Genomic DNA, 19,532 nt, shown 5'->3' on the forward strand with positions numbered 1-19,532 from the left:
AGTACACAAAAATAAAACAGGGCCACAGCCTTAGTTCTCAAACCCTTTTCTGTGTCCAATGGGCTTATTTACTTAAGGTCTTACTGGATTTTGAGCCATTCAGCTTCTTTCCTTTGCCCGTATTGTATTTGCAAACTCTCCCCCGTCAAGAATGATTGCTCCGTTCTCATTCTTTGTGGCAAAGAAAAGGTCTATAATTCTGACAGGGTGGAGGTTATCACAGTGCACAGGCATCTCTATGCTTGATAACAATTTAAGACTGGATTGGGTGCATCCTTAATATCCCATGGAGGGCCAGTCGTAGGATTATGGTATGCAACCACAAAAAGAAGTATTTTGGATAAAGTTTCACTTGAAGTGCATCAAAACTTTCATATGAAGTCATCAAGACAAGACAAACTGGTCTTGTCTGCAATTACTTCCTTCACTTTGACTCTGAAATATGATGTGGGAGGTTTTTTCACTACAACTTTCAAATTCAAAGTGAAAGGAATTTAGAGGATATGGAATATTCTTAGCAAAAATACTACAATGGTTACAATTCGATATTAACGTGAAGTATTAAAATAACACAAATTGCGAATGCTATTTCTATCACAGTCTAAGTGCCATCTTTGTATATGGACTGTATCAGAAACCTCAAATGACATGATGTTCGTTCTTGTAGATCATTACAGAATTAATCCCAGCGATGCCAAATGGCCATGGTGTGGCTCACACAGATATTCCAATACATCTAAAAACCTTCTGCAATTACAGTAAGTGGGGGGAATAAACTGCTTGTTTGGTTAAATACAGAGGATTTAGAATCTGCCACTTTAATTTTAGAGATGGCTTTTGACTGGCTACTGGCAGGGTCTAGGTATAATCTAAATGTGTAACAAAGCCTGACAATCCAAGGCCTTGGCTCAGAGCTCATCGCAGAGCATGAAATTAATTCTGACTCTATGAAATGGGATTCTTATCTGCCATTTGGGAGCCCTGCAGCCCCTCAACAACCACTCCAGGGTCTATCTCAAGTCTTCTCAGCATGTTTTAAAACTGGCAACAGCTGGAAAAATTACCCTCCATGCTTTCTGGTTGTGGACCCTCTTGTTGGCCATGTCTGAACTGTCTCATAAACTGGTTTCAACCTGGACTGACAAATGTAGCATACCAAGTGAGGTCTTGTTTCTGAATGGGAGCCGTTGTGAGAGAGAATGTCTTGCTTATATAAAAACCTGACACAACTTTGAAAAGTGAAAATAATTTGGTATCAGCCACATTGAAGTAGTTAAAGAGTGCAGACAAATTCCAGGATTATTCTGAATTTTTTGCTCGTCAAAGCTCCCATTACAAGCCTCAGGTAATGCTATTTGGACTGAGCATAACCTTCAATGTTTTATAAACAGTTTCTGCATAGAACATAGAGGAAACACATCTGAAATGTCATATTGTCTGTCTGTCTTTCAACTTTGTAGCATAGTGATTCAGTGTGCCAGATGCTGGAGGTCTGGAAGTGGAACTTATACATCATGTTTGGGAAGGAACAACTACTTTATGTGCAAATCCTGAATAGTTTTTGTGTTCTTGAGAAGTTTTTAGTTTTCAGGGATTAATTCCAGCAATCTCTCCATTAGATGTCATTAAGTTTCATATCCAACTGATTATTTCAATCAAGCAACATAGCTATTACTACCAAATGAATGAATGAATGAAAAGATTTCTTAAACAGTGGCACAAGTACCATTGATTGTACTCAGTGGGTATCAATATTTTCAGGGTAAATGTAAGTAAATGAACAGCCATCTAGAGTTACTGAGCACCAACAATCAAGCAGAAGTGACTTGTTCAAATTGTTCAAGAACAGTAATCTTTTATTCTCTCTAAAAGGAGGTGTATTTGAGACATTTTGAGAGCTGTTAATATGAACTGAAAAATACAGCTGTAAAGAAGGAAAAAAACTCTGGTCATAAATTAGTTCTGTTCTATTTTTTTTTTTATACCTTGGATCTGGTAAAAACATCAATCCCATCTTAGCTGGCTCCACACGGCACACTGAATCTCTAAACCACACAATCACTTACCTTTGAGCGTCCAAAAGATCAAGTAATTTTTAACAATAAGCACTGCGTTTGCCCAACTTAGTTTTCGAATATCCTGACTTAGTGCTGAACAACCAATGGGTGTAAGTGACTGCAGCAACTTTACAATGAATCTTTAATGTACAGGAAAAAATGGCTTAAAACATGTCAGTAAACATCTCTGAGGCCCAGGATAAAATAATGTCAATAGAATGGATAAAAATAAAAAAAAAAGCAAGCATGGCTGCTAGCTTTAGTGTTATGACCAAGCTATCGAAAATAGAGGTAAGATCTGCATTTTCTATTATTTCTGTGGACCACTGTTCAGGGAGAGCAAAGAGTGCAGGACAATAAAAAATAATAATAAAAAAAACGAAAATGAAGAATCCTATATCTTAAAATGTTGGACTTATCTCCCATCATGTTTGCTCAAAAGCCCATTCAAGTAAGTAAGCATGGTTGCATTGGCTTTTGTTGCAGTTATTCGAACCTGTGGTGGACTTGGGTTCATACAAGAACCAAACAGAAATGGAAATGTGGCTAGAAGATACAGAGAGATAAATCAAATTAATAGTATTTCAAAATTAAGACCCAAGTGAATAGAGAAAATTAAATAAATGGATATAACTCTGTTTACCAATAAATAAATAAATAGATAAATAAATAACAATCAAACCAAAAGGGAAGAGGGATTTAAGTGAACAAAACGATGTCAAGGCATTCCAAGAACAGTTTTAGTTACAATCCACAAGTTAACATGTGACAAAGAGAGGGACAAGACCTGAAGAGGGTGACGAAGGAAGAGGAAAAGGAGGAGGGGCGTATTCAATTCTGCTTGCAGTTTGCAAATGCAAAAACAGGCAAGAATATCACAAACACACACTTCGACACATGGGGATACGCACACTGTACTCAAGAAATGCCAAGACAGAAATGGGGATGGAGATATGTGGCTTTTCATGCAGAGGAGTCAAAGTTCATCAGTTCAGCGACAGTTGCTCAACAGCACCCCGAGTGGGCAGTAGTGAGTGTCACATGCAAGTGGAGTTCTTGGCAGTAACACTGCACTTTCTGTGCAGGAACAAAAAGAACTGTGAAGTGGTTGTTCCAAAGCCCACACGCTCACATGTCGAGGCACAGCCAACAAGTTGCACTGGTAGAAACAGAAAATGTGTTATAGGAAGTCGGCTCCCACCACCAATGCTTTCCTATGTCACTGTTGAAGGTACTCTGATTTAACAAAAATACTGTCAGTGTAGTAAAACAATGAAACCATTCATGCACAATTCATTTTCTCCGGTATGTGTTTGACTAAACTACAATTTGTCAGTCGAAATAATATTAGCAATAAGGCATTTCATGTTAACTTCCATATGTGAATAAACAAAAATAGTGTGCCAAGTTTACTGTTGAAACCTCAGCGGAGTTAATTAAATACCTTATTACTTCAACAACAGTTATTAAGATTTATTACTGTACTATTGTTTATTAAATGAAATTAAACTGTTCTCATTCAAGTGTTCATAGTGTGTCGATGATTCATTAGTTAGAGCATGAGTATTAAACTCATTTTCATTTTGGGCCACATCAAGTTTATGAATATTCTTAAAGGGCTGGTTGTGGCAGAATGTATTGGTAAAAACCATTAACATATTGTTAAAATATTAATGAATAGCTGTGTCTGCATTCAATAAGGTATTTCTTAAAATTAAATAATATCGAACATCTGTTCACACTGCTCCAGGATTTTCTGAATGTTTTTGTAATTGTTTGCAATTGAAATCAATGATTTTCAGGCGCTAATTTAGAAATATTTGAATGACATATGCCCTGAGACAGACTGGCGACCTGTCCAGGGTGTACCCTGCCTCTCGCCCGGAACGTTAGCTGGAGATAGGCACCAGCAACCCTCCTGACCCCACTAAGGGAAAAGGGTGTATAGAAAATGGATGGATGAAAGACATATTTGCAATATTTGCACTTGATGATAAATGTAACTTTTTGGTACTTGTTGTATCAAGGACAAACTATCATTTGACATCAATTAAAGCAGTGTAGTAGATGTAAAACATACTGACCTCTGCAGGTCTGAGGTAGCATCACTTTAATATTCTTTTTTTAATGTGCGAAAAACTCACAATAATACATTAGCGCAAAAACGTGCAGGGGTCTGCTGATTTAGCATGAATTTGCCGTTTCAAAAAAAACTCGAGGTACATATGTAATTTGATTGTATAAAAAATAAAAGCTCCTTTAATTTGACGAATAAAATAATATGTAAGCAATCAATTGCTCTATTTCTCTGTCCCTATGGAGCTGAGAGGGCCACATAAGAAGCTCTGATGGGCCAGATTAGTCCCCGTGCCTCGAGTTTGACACATGTAGGTCAAATGAATCTTCCATCAACTTTCCAAGTTAACTTTGTCTAAATTTACATCCTCATTTTGCGTCCATGATTTAAAATGCTGTCTTTTTGTCTTTTCTGCCGTCTTTATTTGACTATAAGTAGCTATTCTCCAATAATTTTTATTTTGATGAAAGCACCTGCCACTCAAAATATAATTAAAGATCTATGACTATGATCTGCAGAAGACACAATTGTCTTTTTAAATGTAATGCTCTCCATCGTCACATCACTTGTCTCTACCCCTCCCCCCCAACAACAAGATTTAACTCTCAAATATGTGTACACTTCATACGAGAGCCTTGGTGGTTTTTCAGGAGAACTAGCATTTTTTGTGTCATGTGGGATGTGGACTTGCTGTCTACAAAGGAAAGGAACACATCAACAAAAGTGAAAGAAAATACATAAAAAAAAGGAACTACCGAAATCATCTATCCGCAACAACGTATGTTTTCCATGGCTGAGTACACATACATTTACGTCTTCCTAAGCACAGCAGTGAGGAAAAAAAGGCAAACAAAGCAAGGATGTGAACTAGAGGGGCATTTTGACGAACAGGTGCTTAACCAAACCAAGTTTTTAAATTTTAGTTTTCCAATGAGATAGAGGATTATGGCAACCTGGAACTTTAGAAGTTTTGAAGAACCCTATGAAAAGAGGAAGATCAGACGAATTAAATGCACTCAAGTGTAAAAAGTCACTAACATGGGGCTTCAGAGTGGAAGAATTGGTTGAAGTACCATAAAAAAGAGAGGAGGGAATTACTGCATGGAATGTTAATCATAGCTGTACTTGAAAAAAACAGTTTTCCTTTTCCCATTCTGAATGGATTACATTCAGAATGTAATCCATTCAGAATGGATGCAAACAGCAGCAGCAGCAAAAACAAAAAAAAAATACAATCTCAATGCTTTATTTGTTTTTATTATAAATGGCTGTTGAACAGAGAAGTGTGTCATCAATGCCATTTTCATTAATAGAGGGCTATAGATGGGTATTATATATTTCCAGGCACATAGTGCCAATTTATAGAACAATTAAGTAATTTTTAACTTTGGCTGTTCTACCAATTCTATAACAAACATAATTTAAAAGAAATTTGACTTTGCAATTTAAATCCTCAAAATTGGCCTTTGTCTCTTTAAGAAGCTCCAAATCTCTGACACTTCCCCTGGAGACTCCACTCAGACTTTAAGGCCGAGCTTTGGGTAAAAAGGCAGCGCACCGTATGAGCAAGCGTTGAAGCTAACCTGAATGGCTGCCATGGTAGAGTCAAGGATTTCTCAACCATGCATGAAATAATACAAGCAACACTTAAGGTAAATGCTATTTAAAATGTTCCCTTAGTCTCTTCAACTGCAGTAGTCCATAAAGTAAACATTTATTAGAATAATACAAGCCTAACAGAGTTTTAAAAAATGTCAAATTACATTTCATACATTTGCAAAATGTATGAAAATATGGATATGTTCCCAGTAGACATTTTAAATCACAAATAAGTAGCCTCAGTAAGCTTCAAATAAAGTCATTGTTTAAACACATAACTCAGAGGCTAGGCCATTGACATTAGAGAAAAATTTGCAAGCTTCAGTCAAAAGAGCAGGAAAAAGAACTAATATAAATGAAAATTGTTTTTGCTATGGTCCATAAAGAAAACAAGATCATAGTTTAGTTTTGTAAGAGGAGTTTCTTTTGTTAGCAAACCTGAAACAAAAACAGGAGAGAATATCAATAAAAGGCTACATACTGGCTTGCAAGGTCCTCTCAGAAATTTCATTTGTGAACGCCCCAATGCCTTTGTTAGAGATGGCCGCCAGGGAGAAGCGGTACTTTGTATTGGGACGGAGACTTTCCACAACATATGATTTTGTGGGTCCAAATGTTTTCTTCAACTGTCAATCAAAATATAAGAATTTAAAATGGTGAACTAAAAAACAATTGTTGAAATAAACTTTTAGAGCTTTGGTAGTGAACACTTACCTGAGTGTCTGAATCGCCTTCCTTATAGCGAAGTTCATAATTTATAATTCCTTCTTTCTCATATGCAGGTTCCCAGGTCAGCTCAATGCTGGTGTCTGACACAGCACCGACTTGGAATTTGGATGGTTGACCTGGAACTGGACACAACAGCAGAGGATATTACAATAATTCAGAGTCAAGACAATAACATTTGCAAGGGTTAAATTATAATGACCAGTAGGTTGGCTTCTAAACCATTTTATTAAGAGAATCTAGTTCCAACAGCTCCAGCGGCACTATTACATTATTAGTAATTATTCATATCCTTACCTCCCTGTAATACTTTGACCTGAATTGGGGCTGAAAAAGGTCCATCACCAACAGATGTGAATGCAAGGACTTTGATTGTGTATGTTTCTTGAGGAACTAGGCTCTGAATGGTGGTGATGAGATTGTCCTGGACATTGTGGATCTGCCAGAGGCTCATGGGCTGCGAATCGTCCATAGTGTAATAAACTCTGTATCCCTTGATCTGCCCATTAGGCTCCTCGGGTTCCTCCCACTGCACCATCATGGTGTTTTGAGGAAGAATTTGGGCCTTAATGTTTCTTGGTGGACTGGCGGGAGCTTGCTCACCAGTCCGAGTTTCGACTGGCTCACTGGGTGGACCTTGTCCAATTGAGTTCACCGCTGAGACACGTATTTCATACTCTGTGTTTGGGTAGAGGCCACCAATGCTGTAACGTGTAGTGGTGATGCTATCCACCGTTTCATACTTGCTGTCTGGGGACCTGGCTCTATACTGTATGATGTAGTATGTCACTGGATCTGGGTTTCCTGAGTCCCACGTAATGGTCACACTAGTGGCTGTGGTTTCAGTAACCACAGGGGTACCTGGAGGCTTGGGAAGAGCTGTTGTGACAACACAGAAGAAATGAGAGAAGATATTAATTCGTGATTGCTCAAGAAGTCTGAACAAAAAAGAACAAAGATCGAGATAGTGTTTTTGGTTTTTTTTGTAACTTAACACAAGAGATTGGAAGTGAAATGTTCTATGAATGTCATAGATCCTTCACAAATAGTCATCTCTTACATTTTACAGTGATCTGTGCCACGGCTTCAATGATGCCAAGGCTGCTCATGGCCACGCAGGTATAGTTGGCTGACTCACGGACACTGCTCAGTTCAAGAACATTTCTGCCAACTGGCATCTCGTCGTCTGGCGTCAAGTCCTCAGCGTTCAGCATCCACTTGACATAAGGCATGGGCGACCCCACTGCCACGCAAGTTATGTTCACACTGCCACCTGGCATTATTTCTTTACTTTCTGGAAGAATGGAGAAGCGAGGAGGTACCCGCCGGACTGCGAGAAGGCATGAGGAAGGAGAAAGGATGACAAAAGAGGGCAAGGAGTCAAAAAGAAGAGAAAAAGGAGAGGTAACAAGAGAGGCAGATGAAAATTGATCCTTCTCAGGTATACATATAACACAAAAGGTTCAACATGATAAACGTGAACTCAAACAAAAAATAAAATAAAACTAGACTTTTGAAAACATAAAAAAAATAACAAATAATGGGAAAGAACTAAACTAATAGAAATGCTTCAACAACAATATAGATTAACAATTAAGCAACGATTCATAGCAACAAGGTTCCAATGACCAATATTTGACCCATCACAGCACAATTAAAGACACAAAAATCTATTACGAGTTTCTCATCTTTGGGGGCTGAACTACTGACACGTGGACAACTGAAGCACTACCTGATCGCAAAGTAGAAGAGTAATATAGTAGTAAAGGCCATGTGATAATTCTATCACATAAGCCCGACCGGGCAACCTGGAACTTCCTGTCCTCTCAGACACACATGCCAAACAGGAAGTAGGCCATTGCAGGCTTCTCCCACAGCACAGGAAGTGTAGGGTTACTGAACTATTGACCATCTCTGTAAGGTCTAACCAAATTCTAGCACACATTTGCACTTAACACCTTGCTCTACTTTCAGATCATCTTAAAGATGAGAAACTTTAATCAGATTTTTGTGGTTTAGGGTAGATCCACTGGACAAAGCCTTATTAAGATCTGACACGGTTCCATTGATAGATGCAGCTATCAGTTTCACAGACAGCATGCATAAATAGATCGAGGTAAATCAAGGAGTAAATGATAACAAAAGTAGATATAAAACTTGAGATAAAATGCATTGAGGAATATAACTGAAGGGTCGCTAGCATGCCCAGACAAAAGACGATTGGAGAGGAAAAGTAGCACAAGATAGAAGAAATAACTTTTGAGGAAAGGGTAGAAGGAGAGAGAACAGTGCAGTAAGGAGTGACAGAGAAAGAAATAGAGGAGGGAGGGGTGGAGGAGGGGTAAAGGGGGGACAGGGGTAACCCGTTTTACTGCTGTGTAAACTTTGCTTTTCTTCAGCTAATGTGACAAAATGTGATGATGGCACATTGTCACATCGCAGTCCCGGTAACACAAAATAAGTATCAAGGAACAAGGTGTGTGCCTAGGAGTACACAGAAAAAAAGAGCTGTAGCCATTGTAGGTAGGAAGCTAACTAGTACACAGTGTCGGAGTAAAGAAACAGAACTGGATCAACAGTGAGTAGAAGTTCAGAGAATAGAAAGGAGAGATGGAGGGAAAGAGAAATGAATACCAGCAACGAGAGGAAGACAGGTAGAACCTCTAAAGTTATGGAAAGGGACTGGATTGAAGAGGGAGGATAATAAACCTGAGATTCAGACGAAGGATGTGACAGGTATAGTGTAATGTGTGTGTATCTGTAGGTATATAGATGCATATACTTTTTGCATTGGTATAGGCATGGATGTGCGTGTGTACAGTATGCAAGAGCTATAGAGTGAAAGAGCATGATTCTGCAAAAAAGAAACTGATTGAGAGAGGCATCCCAGGAAGCATTTGACATTAGGTGACATGGAGGAGTTTGCAGTTACCCTAATGTTTTCTTCAACCATTTTACATATTTGTGTGCAATTTCAAAGGAAAGCTATATGTAGGAAAGACAAGATTTTACAAATACACAGCAGACTAAAACAAAGAAAATATTTTGATTTAATGTCAAAATGTTTGTTGGGATGCAAAGGTCAAGTGAGAGAAGGAAAGTAGTGAAGATACAGAAGACAACATGATGAAACATATGTGAAAGATGACTTTAGAGAGACGCACAAAACAAAGGAAGAGAGACAAGACACAAGGCAGAAATAAAAAAAAACAAACTCGAGCAGCAAGACAACGAACAAGACAAAGGGAAATGGATTGACACGCGGACATACTGTACAATACGCAACAAGGGAAAGGAAGGGATCGGGTTGTCAGAAAAGGGGGAGAAGGAGAAGGAGGATATAAGTGGGGAATAGAATAAAAACTGATTGAAAATAAAAAAAGAACAAGAAAAGATCATGGCTCAAAGTTGGTTTGGAGATCTCACACACTGGGGCTTAAAATCAAGAATCAGGCACATGTTCCTTCATCACCACCTTAAACATTACTTTTGTGTGCAAGTGGAAGTTAAATGTTTAGGACAGGTGGGCATAAGGAAGGACAAAACAGGGTAGTGGGAGTGATTGAAGGAAAAACTGAAAGGGGCCCTTAAAGTAAAATTAGATTTAAAAACAAACCGTGTCAATCCAAATGGGATTCATATGATCGTTGCATGGGAAAAGCTAATTTATCCACAAAACTGAGGCAGAATTATTATATAAACAAACTCAGAGGGATTTTCTTTTAACTGAATTGCACATGTAAAATCAGTATAAATCACTGATGGATACTTTCAGATACAGAGTGAGGGACACTCAAATGGGGAAAATGGCTGGTGTTGGGGTTTTGATAAGTCTCTAATCTACTCTGTATGCATTTTCTGTTCTATCCACTGCTAATGTCAATTACTTTGTTACTCTGGGCGTAACAACCTAACCTTGAGGGCAAAAAGTTCATAGCTGACCTTTGAAAAAGGCTGGTTTGTGCTATGAAAAAATGACATGCAGTAAAAATGTACCAAGAAAAATGGACACTTGCAAATCCCCAAAAATATTATTTTCCAAAAAAAAAAAAAAAATAAAAGTTCCTATCAAAACTAAGTATTTGGTTGAGATATTTTTTTCATTATCTCTGTTGAAAAAATGCAGAAAATCAACCACTTAAGGGTGGAGAAAAAATAATTCTCTGCATTATAATTTGATAAAGCATACCTAACTAACCAACAAAGGTGATAGGGCAGCCCATTCCTCACACAGACATGCATGGGTGTGGCTATGGCATGAGTGACATAGAGCGGTGCACCCTCATCCACTCGGGCGAACACCAGAGAACCAAAACAATCCAAAAAAATGTCACTCAAGCCCATCCAAGCATGCCATTTATGACTGATTATAGCATTGCTCGAGACACACAGACTCACAAAATCAAATCAAATGAAAGGAAACAAACGAAATTGAACAAATCCACAAATAGAACTACATTCGAACAGCATAGACAGTACCAGAGTGCAGCTGTGTTCACAGAGAGGTTTGCATCAATACTATTAGATGTTTTTAAGATTCTATTTGTCTCAAGAATTTATCTTCCAATTCAAAATGTCTGTGGTAACTGAACATGACAAACATGGGCATTTTGGGGAAACATTCAATCAAAGTTTATCTCAGGGTGATATTCTCTCCCTGGGGCTCAGATCAGCCAATGGACCGGGAGCTGAAATGGTTAAGTGAATGAGGTTTCCCCACAGGAAGATATCTCTAGTCCCCTTTAAGAAACTATAATGTTAAGAACCATGTGGAAACTTATCCTAAAACAGCTAATAACTTTATCAATTGAAGAATCTGACAAGAAAGTTACAATTTAAAATCGGTTTAAGCTTTTTTTTTTATTATTATTATTATTTTATTTAAGAACTTCTGGTACAAAGAAACAAAAAATCAGTCATATGCAATTTTTAAACCCAACACGAGGACAAATGGAGCTAATAGTCTACTTGTATAGTAATGTAAAACAATGCATTTACTAAGGTATCGTATAAATGAGAATGGTGTGAAAACTGCTATTATATAAGTAAGTTGTTTTAATATTTTAGAACAAACAAAAATAAGGCATAAGGAATCAGAAAGCTCTATTGTCTGTTAAAAGTGAAGAAAAAAAAAACACAACACAAATATCTAACTTTGCCTTTTTGATAAGCAACCAGAATGTAATTTTTCTTTCAAAACAATGTAATCCAACCTCTAACCTCAACCATATAAGTTTATATGTTGTTGATGTACTTTCTTGGGCCCATTACAGTGCCACGTACAGGGCTGTCATTATTAGAATGTTTTGGGTTTCATTTGGTGTGTTTGTGTGGAAAAAACACATTTCTTGAAACAACAGCGTTCATAAGGATGTTTGTAGAAACTATACATAAAGCAATCATCTTGGAAAATCGTTTGTTTCATCTCAATGTTTTGATAAAGCCCCTAATTAAGACCCCAACTGATGCTGGAGCACACTATAGTTTGCACTTCATTATCCATCGTTAGATTCTAAATGAAAATTTACTTTTAAATGTAAAGTTTCCTCAATGGCTCATGATAATGAGTCACCATACTTTCAAAGTTCTGAAAGTTACGAGTACATGCTCAGCTGAACTTTACGTCAATATGCAGTCTGTCATTATATGTGCAAATAAAACCCTCGCCATTAATACCTTTAAAATGCACAGGCATTCCAACAAAAAAAAAAAAAAATAGTAATAAAGAAAGAATCCCAATTGCATGGACACGCTCCTCATTCACAGAGACCAGGAGCCCAGCCGGCCCATTTGGAATTGAGAAAAAAGAAAACAAAAATCCACATTTCATGTGGTCCGATAACAATATGTAGTCTTATTTCAAGCCCCAATGTGGAGAGAAAGACAAGAAGCCATACACTGGACGAGGTGAGAAGCAGTCGAGAGAGAATGCCAGAGTATTGCACTAAGTGGGAGGTGTTGTGGAGGGATTTGTGTTGAAAAACAGAGGTCAGAAGGTGGACATTATTGGCTATTTTTGTGAGGCAGGTTTTGTTGCCCCAAAATGAAGGGGGAAGCCAAAATAATGTGCAGCCTTTAGTGTCACCTTGAAGCTGAGATTACACCCTCTTACTGCCTGAGGACACAGGCACAGTATGAAGATCCTTTAGTCACACTTGCAGGGTGAGTCCTACAGCATTTACATTTAAGCTGCAGGGGTTGGCCTGTATTAACATACCTTTGCTGCACCACTGCTAAACTCTCCCTATGGGTGGCTCATCAAAATGGAAATTATTACCTAAAGGAAACTAACAGGAATCATGGCATGGCTATCTAATAATAAAAAGGGACTTGAGAGTGTTAACTATTGCTGTTGTCTTACAGGTACATGACAAGCAGCCAAGCTATACTGCTAGAACATTCCCCCACATGTATGATAATTCCAGTGCATGCCAAGCTAGTTAGTAAGTTAATTAGATAGTTTATTAGTGAAGGAGGTAATGGGCCATATGTTTTGTGTGGTGAATACAGGCACTTCTATTGCAAATGAGAATTTTTTTTGGGCTATGTAAGGCAAACATCTAATAGAGATGGCTAGAATTTGCTTTGGCCAGTGAGAACATAAGGTGTAATCTAGCTTTCTTTCCCAACATTAAATACGGATGCAGAGCAGGACATGCAAGCACATTCACAAACAGGCAAATATCATAGTAGAAGGGAGAGCATGCACATGCATAACAGCACAGTCTTTCTGCATCAGTGTTTCTTTGTTGAACTGGGTCTAGAACTAATCTATAATTAGATTGAGTTAAAAATATATATTGTACTGTTAGCTTCTTTCCAAAGTGACAGCTGTTGATACTAATGGTATGGAAGTAATGTAAAGTAAGTGGGAAGTTACAAAAGAAAAGGCAGCTGCTCCAAAAGCAAACCATATGAGAAATCCTGTTTTGCTTCCATTTATTCAACCACATGGGGACATAAGATGTCTATAAGGGAAGACAATTCAAGTTTGAATTATATGAATGAACGTCAGCTACACATTTTATCTGTGTTTTGAATATTAGGCATATTTAAATTGTTAAAAGGTACAAAAATGACAGCAATTTATTTGAAAATATATTTTTGAGGTAAGTGCAAAGCCTTAGCAACTTTGTCACTCACAATCAGTCTAGTCCAGTCTAGTATATCTTACATAATTTACTTGGGTAACCTCAGTCAAATTAATGCAAAGTAAGCCTTTATGCAGCACCTGCCTTGTGTTAATGAGGGCTGATTTACCTTCATTCAACAACTGGTTTTCAAAGAAATGCAAAAAATAAAAAGACAAAGTATCAATAGCTAAAACTCTCCTTTACTTTCCAAAGATTTTATATTATATACTCAGACAAGTTGAGTTGAAAATGTAACAGGTCAACTCACTACAGCAGGTGATGTATGGTTCAGTAAAAATCTGATTATATTGTAAAAAGAAGCTGAAGCACACAGTGACAAACTGTGGGTTTCCCTGTGGGTTCACTAATCAGTTTGCATCCATCACTTATGGATTTTTCTGATGTTTAAGATCTATAGTGTGCATGTTAAAAATACTGTTTACTTATATGAGCTTAAAAAAATCATAAATGACAATATAACTGATTAAAGTGTAAATGTTTGTCCTGACTATGTGAAAGGCAGCTGCCAATCAATCAATAAGAACAAACCACATCAACTAAAAAAATACAAATATGTATATATGCATCTTTACTCGCTTGCTTGGCAGCACTACATGCAATGCTGAGGTCATTGTATTGTTATTGATTAGCACAATATTGCAAATGGCATCTCTTAATGGCTCCCCAATATCAACATGGAACCCAATCAGGCCCAATCAGGTCTAATCTTTTTGGTAATGGATCACTCCAAAGCAGATGACAGGAACACTGGCTGTATACACATTTATAATTTCATTCGGCATTTGCAGTTGCACTCCGAGTATCAAGAAGCCGAGCAGTATCAGGTTGAAAAAGGAACACATTTTTTTTTTTTACAAACTAATGAACCACAAAAAAATGACGACATAGTACACAAAAACAAAAACAAAACAGAAATAGAACCATAAAAAACACACACACAACACCGTCATCATAACTCAAAAGTAAAAAAAAGAAGCTAAAAATAGGGTTGTCAGGAACAAAATATATTTTTAGAAAACCCAAGAAAGACAGGAAAAAAAAACAAAACACAGAGAATGCAAAAAGGAGAAGAAAAAAAAACCCATCGGGGCCAAAGGGGTTTTTGCACGGGCATGCAAGCGCAGTTACATTCTCCCATCATGCAACAGGTGCTGCTATTTTCATGTGCTGGGTTTCCATAACAACACATGCAAGTAAAGCTTTTAGGTGCAGAAGCAATACCAAAGGATGCAAAACGTGAAAAGGCCCCACAATGCAAACATAAAATTAAATAAACAAGACCCGAGCTAATCGGGGTTTGATTTCATATTTTATTTGGAAATAAAAAAAATAAAAAAAAATATGGTCTTTTAAAATTATTTAGCAGTTTGGATTAACTGTATTTATTTATTTTTTTCAGATTAGTATATAATCGAGCTCTGCAAAAGGCAAATAACAGCTAAAATTTGTCAAACATGTTGAATTTTCTTTTCAAATGCGGGTTAAAAAAAGTAAAAAAGAAAAAACACACCAACCTTCTCGAAGCTCTGAGGGATGTAAAGGGGTTGATGCAGAACACAATGACATGAGGAGAAGAGAAAAATAGGGGAAACACAGAGAGAGTAAAAAAAGCCACCTCAAGGTGTTTCGCTGCAGCTACATGTCCCTTTCCTTCTTTTTTTCCCCCCTTACCCCTGTCCCTGTCATCAGTGACACCCGTCTTCAAAGTACACTTGCCTGCCCTCCCCTTTAAATAAACTTTGAACCAAAACAATCAGATTCACCCCAGTGGTCGCTCTGCTGCCTGCTAAGGAGAAAGGATTGGGGCGCCACTGGAGTCAATTCAAGCGTACCATATTCATAATTCAAAATTTCACAAGCTTCTTATGGCCACAATGAGAGGCTCATGGGGGTGGCCACATTTTATTTAGCTAGAGAAGGAAATGAAATAAACAGAAAATAAACAAAACAAAAACAAATGAGAGATTGAAAAGAACAAATAAATTTAAAAAAAGACAATTCGGGGGGAAATTAGCAGCTGCAGTTCAAGGCTGGTAAGAAAAAAATATTATTCTAAGAAGCCAATCAGCAAACACTGTCATTATGGTTGATGTTTGGGAAGGAGTCTCATTTGCTCCAGTACCCACATGCCTCATTTTCAGGGTTTCTCTCTCGTCCTTACAATTATCCTTCCTCACAGCTGCTAATCTCAAGTGCATTTTGCTTCGTGAACAAAACATAGTCAACATCAAGTATCAGAATTGATCGACAAAAGTTAACTGAAAACAAACAAAGGCTGACACCATCACAGCATAACAGGTGTGTCACATAGTGTGAATGCACTGGAGTAATTATGAGTCTGGAGTACTTTTGTAAAAGCATGCTCGTGGAGCCAGTGTTTGTGGTAATATCGGATGTGTTTTTGGAAGTTATTTCAAGTAGTGCATGTATGATTTAATGTAAAATAGTTGTAAAATGTAAAAAAAAAAAAGAAAAAAGAATCATTCTTTACATAGATATTAATGATTTCTGTTGAGAGCATTTGGGTAAAATATAAGACGACTAAGCTAGTGGGCGTGGAGGGCTTTGACATGGGGTTCACCACCAGGGTGCAATAAGGTCAATGGGCCTGAACTGTTTTTGTGTTGCTTAATATGGTGGCTAGTCAAGGAAGATGTAGAAAATACCTCAACAGAAAGAGGCTCACAAATGATGATTTGTTGGAACTCTATTTGAGATTCTTCTTTAGTGTTTAATTTAAGGGCTGCTTTACAATTTTTTATTTTTTTTAAGGAAATCTAATGACAGATGCTTTAGAATAATTTCAATTTTATGAAAACAAAAAGAGAGAAGGGAAGTGTCTTTTGTGTTCTCAAAAATATAGCATAATTCTCTTTGCTCACCTAAAATAATCTGTTGCGGGAGGGGCTCGCCCAGAGCGATGATCACGCAAGGACCACCAGATAGCAGATAGTTAATTGACGCCGCTTGCTGAATCACATTTGTACCAGCTCGTGCCTCGGCTAGATGAATGCTGACAGTCTTGAAGAACCATTTTCTTTTTACCTTCAGCTCCCTGTAGTAGAATTTCTCCTCTCCACGCTTCTATTTCACTGAGTCTGATGATAGCAATAATAATGAAAAAGCAGCTCCCTGACCCATTTTATAATGTTGGAGTAGTGAATTATTTATTGGGAACAAAGTTATTTGGTACACAGCAGAGGGAACAAACCGAGTAGATACCGAGGCATCTTTATTTAATATGCACAATATAAATAATACATGCCGAAAATGCATCTGCTTCAATTTATTAAAGCTCCCTCAACAGGGATTCGTTGTCATTTAGCATTAGTGGTTGAGGATAGGCTTTTGTCTTTATAGTCTGTTTCCTATGAAACTATTCGCTCTGAATTATTGTTTTTATATAAATATATATATCTTCATTTTGCAGGAACATGCCAACCAAAATAAGTACCGACTGTAAAGGCCTTTAAAGACCGTACACAAAAGTAAAAACTGGGAAGCCCTATAAGTTTACGCTCCAGTGCAGCATGAGGAAGAAATACAGGAAGTGTAGGATTTATGGTCAATCTGACAAATGAGCTGTGTGTAAAAATACAGTGCTTTTTCACTTTGTTATAACACAAATTTTCCTCCCCCAAAACTGGAAAAGGCAAGAAGGGGTGAATGATTTTGATTGGTGGGCAACATTACCTAGCCAATCAATCAAAATCAACACTTACCGTTGTGCTCCGTTACCTGTAAAACACTCATCAAATAAAAAAAACAAAAAAAAAACAAACAAAACCAAAACAAAAATATTTTCAGTGTGTTTTAAGGTGTCAACTTGAGATGTAGTGGGGAAACATTTGATTGGGCACACAGTTAACAGGTCAAAGGTCTTTGGCAACTGATACCGTGAAGACATACGGCTTGTTGGGCTATACATTTCCTTCCGAGTGAGTAGGGGAGGGCATTGAAAGACAAAATGGAGCATCATAACAGAGAAGAACATTAGTTGGTCAATTATAGATTTACATTTGGAAGTTTCAGTGCATTAAAACAATTATGGGAAGGCATTGATATAAATGGTAGAAGATTTAAATTCCTTTGATATTAATTTTGCAAAACATCTTGTGCATACACTTCTAGATTAAAACGGAGTTTAATGGAAGCAATTATAGTATTTAACGCTCAAGAATACCAATTAAAGATGAGCTGCACTGTGAAGACATTTTATTTAGACAAAGTAGATTTTATTTAGTTATTTTTGTTACTTTTTTTTTTTTTTTTTTGCCTGGCTCAGCAGGCTGGTTGCTCCCTACCTCGCACATAAAGATTAGCGGGGGACGAGTAGCGTACGCCTTCCTCATTAGACGCCACGCACTCGTACTTCCCCTGGTCCAACTCCTCACTGTTCTCGATCTGCAGGGCACCTGGGGAAAGACAACATCCAACAAAGAAAAGGTGGGAAGGGGGAGAAACATGGAAAAAAAGAGAGAAAGAAAGCAGAAAATATATGATTAGTCTATCTGACACAAACAAATCAAACCACTGGGAATCACTTAAATTTCACACGGTCATTTCAAATACAGTCTCTCTCTGCAGCAATGCTGACGCAGGCTAGCATGACTAACTCAGCTGAATTCCAGCCTCAGTCATTTGTCGACAAAAAGCTAAATAAATCAAAACGTGAACTGAATCAGTCATTTTGGGTTTGGAGCAATGTTTAATTTGTTAGCAAAAAGGAGCTACAAAGTCAAAAAAAGAAAAGCGTGATGAAATGTAAATTAGAAAAGTGTTAAGGTTACCTTGTAAGCAAAGTAATTAAACTGCAGAAGAAATTAATTGATCTTAAATTATAATTTTAAATAATGACCCAAAGGGGCTTAATACAGATCCATGCCACACTTTGCCTGTTTTTTTTTGTTTTGTTTTGTTTTTGCTAAAAGTTTTACAGGGCATGACTCGTCCCACTTAGCAAATCTATTGAGTGAAATGTTTTCCCATGTTCCCACTCATTTGAAAAGTAAGTTCAGTTCAAATGAATGAATAGCTTTTTGTTGTTTTTGGATTTCACATTTTGCTTCACATGTTCAGGTGAATTTAGGTCCAGACTTTCACTGAGCTATTCTAAAACTGGAATATCATTTGATCCAACCATTCTGTTATGACTCTGGCTTTAAGTTTAGGCTTGTCTTGCAGGAACATGACCTTCAGTCCTAGTCTCTAGTCTTTTGCAGTCCTTAACATTTCTTCTAGGATGAACCTGATTTTAGCTCCATCCATCATACAAACAACTCTGACTAACTCACCAACTCAAAATGCCGCCGAGGAAACTTGTTCCTAGTTTCGTCATGGCCAGTCACATGTGGCAAAATTTGGAAAAGCTCGAGGAGTATGAGTGTATTTGAGAGGCAGACGACTACTCACTTTACTCTTTACTCATTTGGTCATTGTTTATGTTTTATCTCAAAAGACATGAACTACTTTTTAACATCATTACTGTTTTTTTATGTTTTGGTTGGAGTTAACTGCATGTGTGCAAGGCAAGACAACCTCAGCACTCAGCTGCAACATGGGCAAAAGGCAGGAGGGAACAAAAGAGGGAGGTGAAACACCAGGATCATTCCTCGTTAGAGTGTTGTTGACGGCACTTCCTGATGATATCATTAGGGCCTCTGGCTGGCTCAGCAGACAGATTGTAGCCTGGGACTCTCTGACAAACACAACACCACCATCGCTCGTTAACGTTTAGCCAAGAAGCATCAATATGCCAGCAGCTGCCCCGAAAGCTTTGTAATATACTATAACGCTCTCCATCACATCTGCAAGCGAACACAATGTTGTACAAGGCCACCGCTCTGAAACAGTGTTCAAATAACACATTTCACCTCATCCACAAATTAGACAATCGATCCTGGTTAATTATAAAGATTA

At 37.6% G+C, this 19,532-nt stretch overlaps 1 protein-coding gene across 2 annotated transcripts in view; it reads right to left on the minus strand.

Moving 5' to 3' along the window:
- Positions 1–19,532, minus strand: part of ptprsa (protein tyrosine phosphatase receptor type Sa) — a 245,785-nt gene that overhangs the window by 65,130 nt on the left and 161,123 nt on the right. For both annotated transcript variants that reach the window (XM_088005040.1, XM_088005041.1), the window contains 5 exons: positions 17,918–18,028; positions 7,520–7,789; positions 6,757–7,338; positions 6,448–6,584; positions 6,215–6,359 (listed from right to left, as the gene is read on the minus strand). In XM_088005040.1, the coding sequence (XP_087861166.1) occupies positions 6,215–6,359; positions 6,448–6,584; positions 6,757–7,338; positions 7,520–7,789; positions 17,918–18,028 (1,245 nt within the window). The remainder of the gene's footprint in view (positions 1–6,214; positions 6,360–6,447; positions 6,585–6,756; positions 7,339–7,519; positions 7,790–17,917; positions 18,029–19,532) is intronic.

The sequence above is a fragment of the Poecilia mexicana genome, unplaced genomic scaffold (genome assembly GCF_051168715.1).
Source record: "Poecilia mexicana isolate PSO_F unplaced genomic scaffold, ASM5116871v1 scaffold_4, whole genome shotgun sequence".
In the NCBI taxonomy this organism is placed as follows: Eukaryota; Metazoa; Chordata; class Actinopteri; order Cyprinodontiformes; family Poeciliidae; genus Poecilia; species Poecilia mexicana.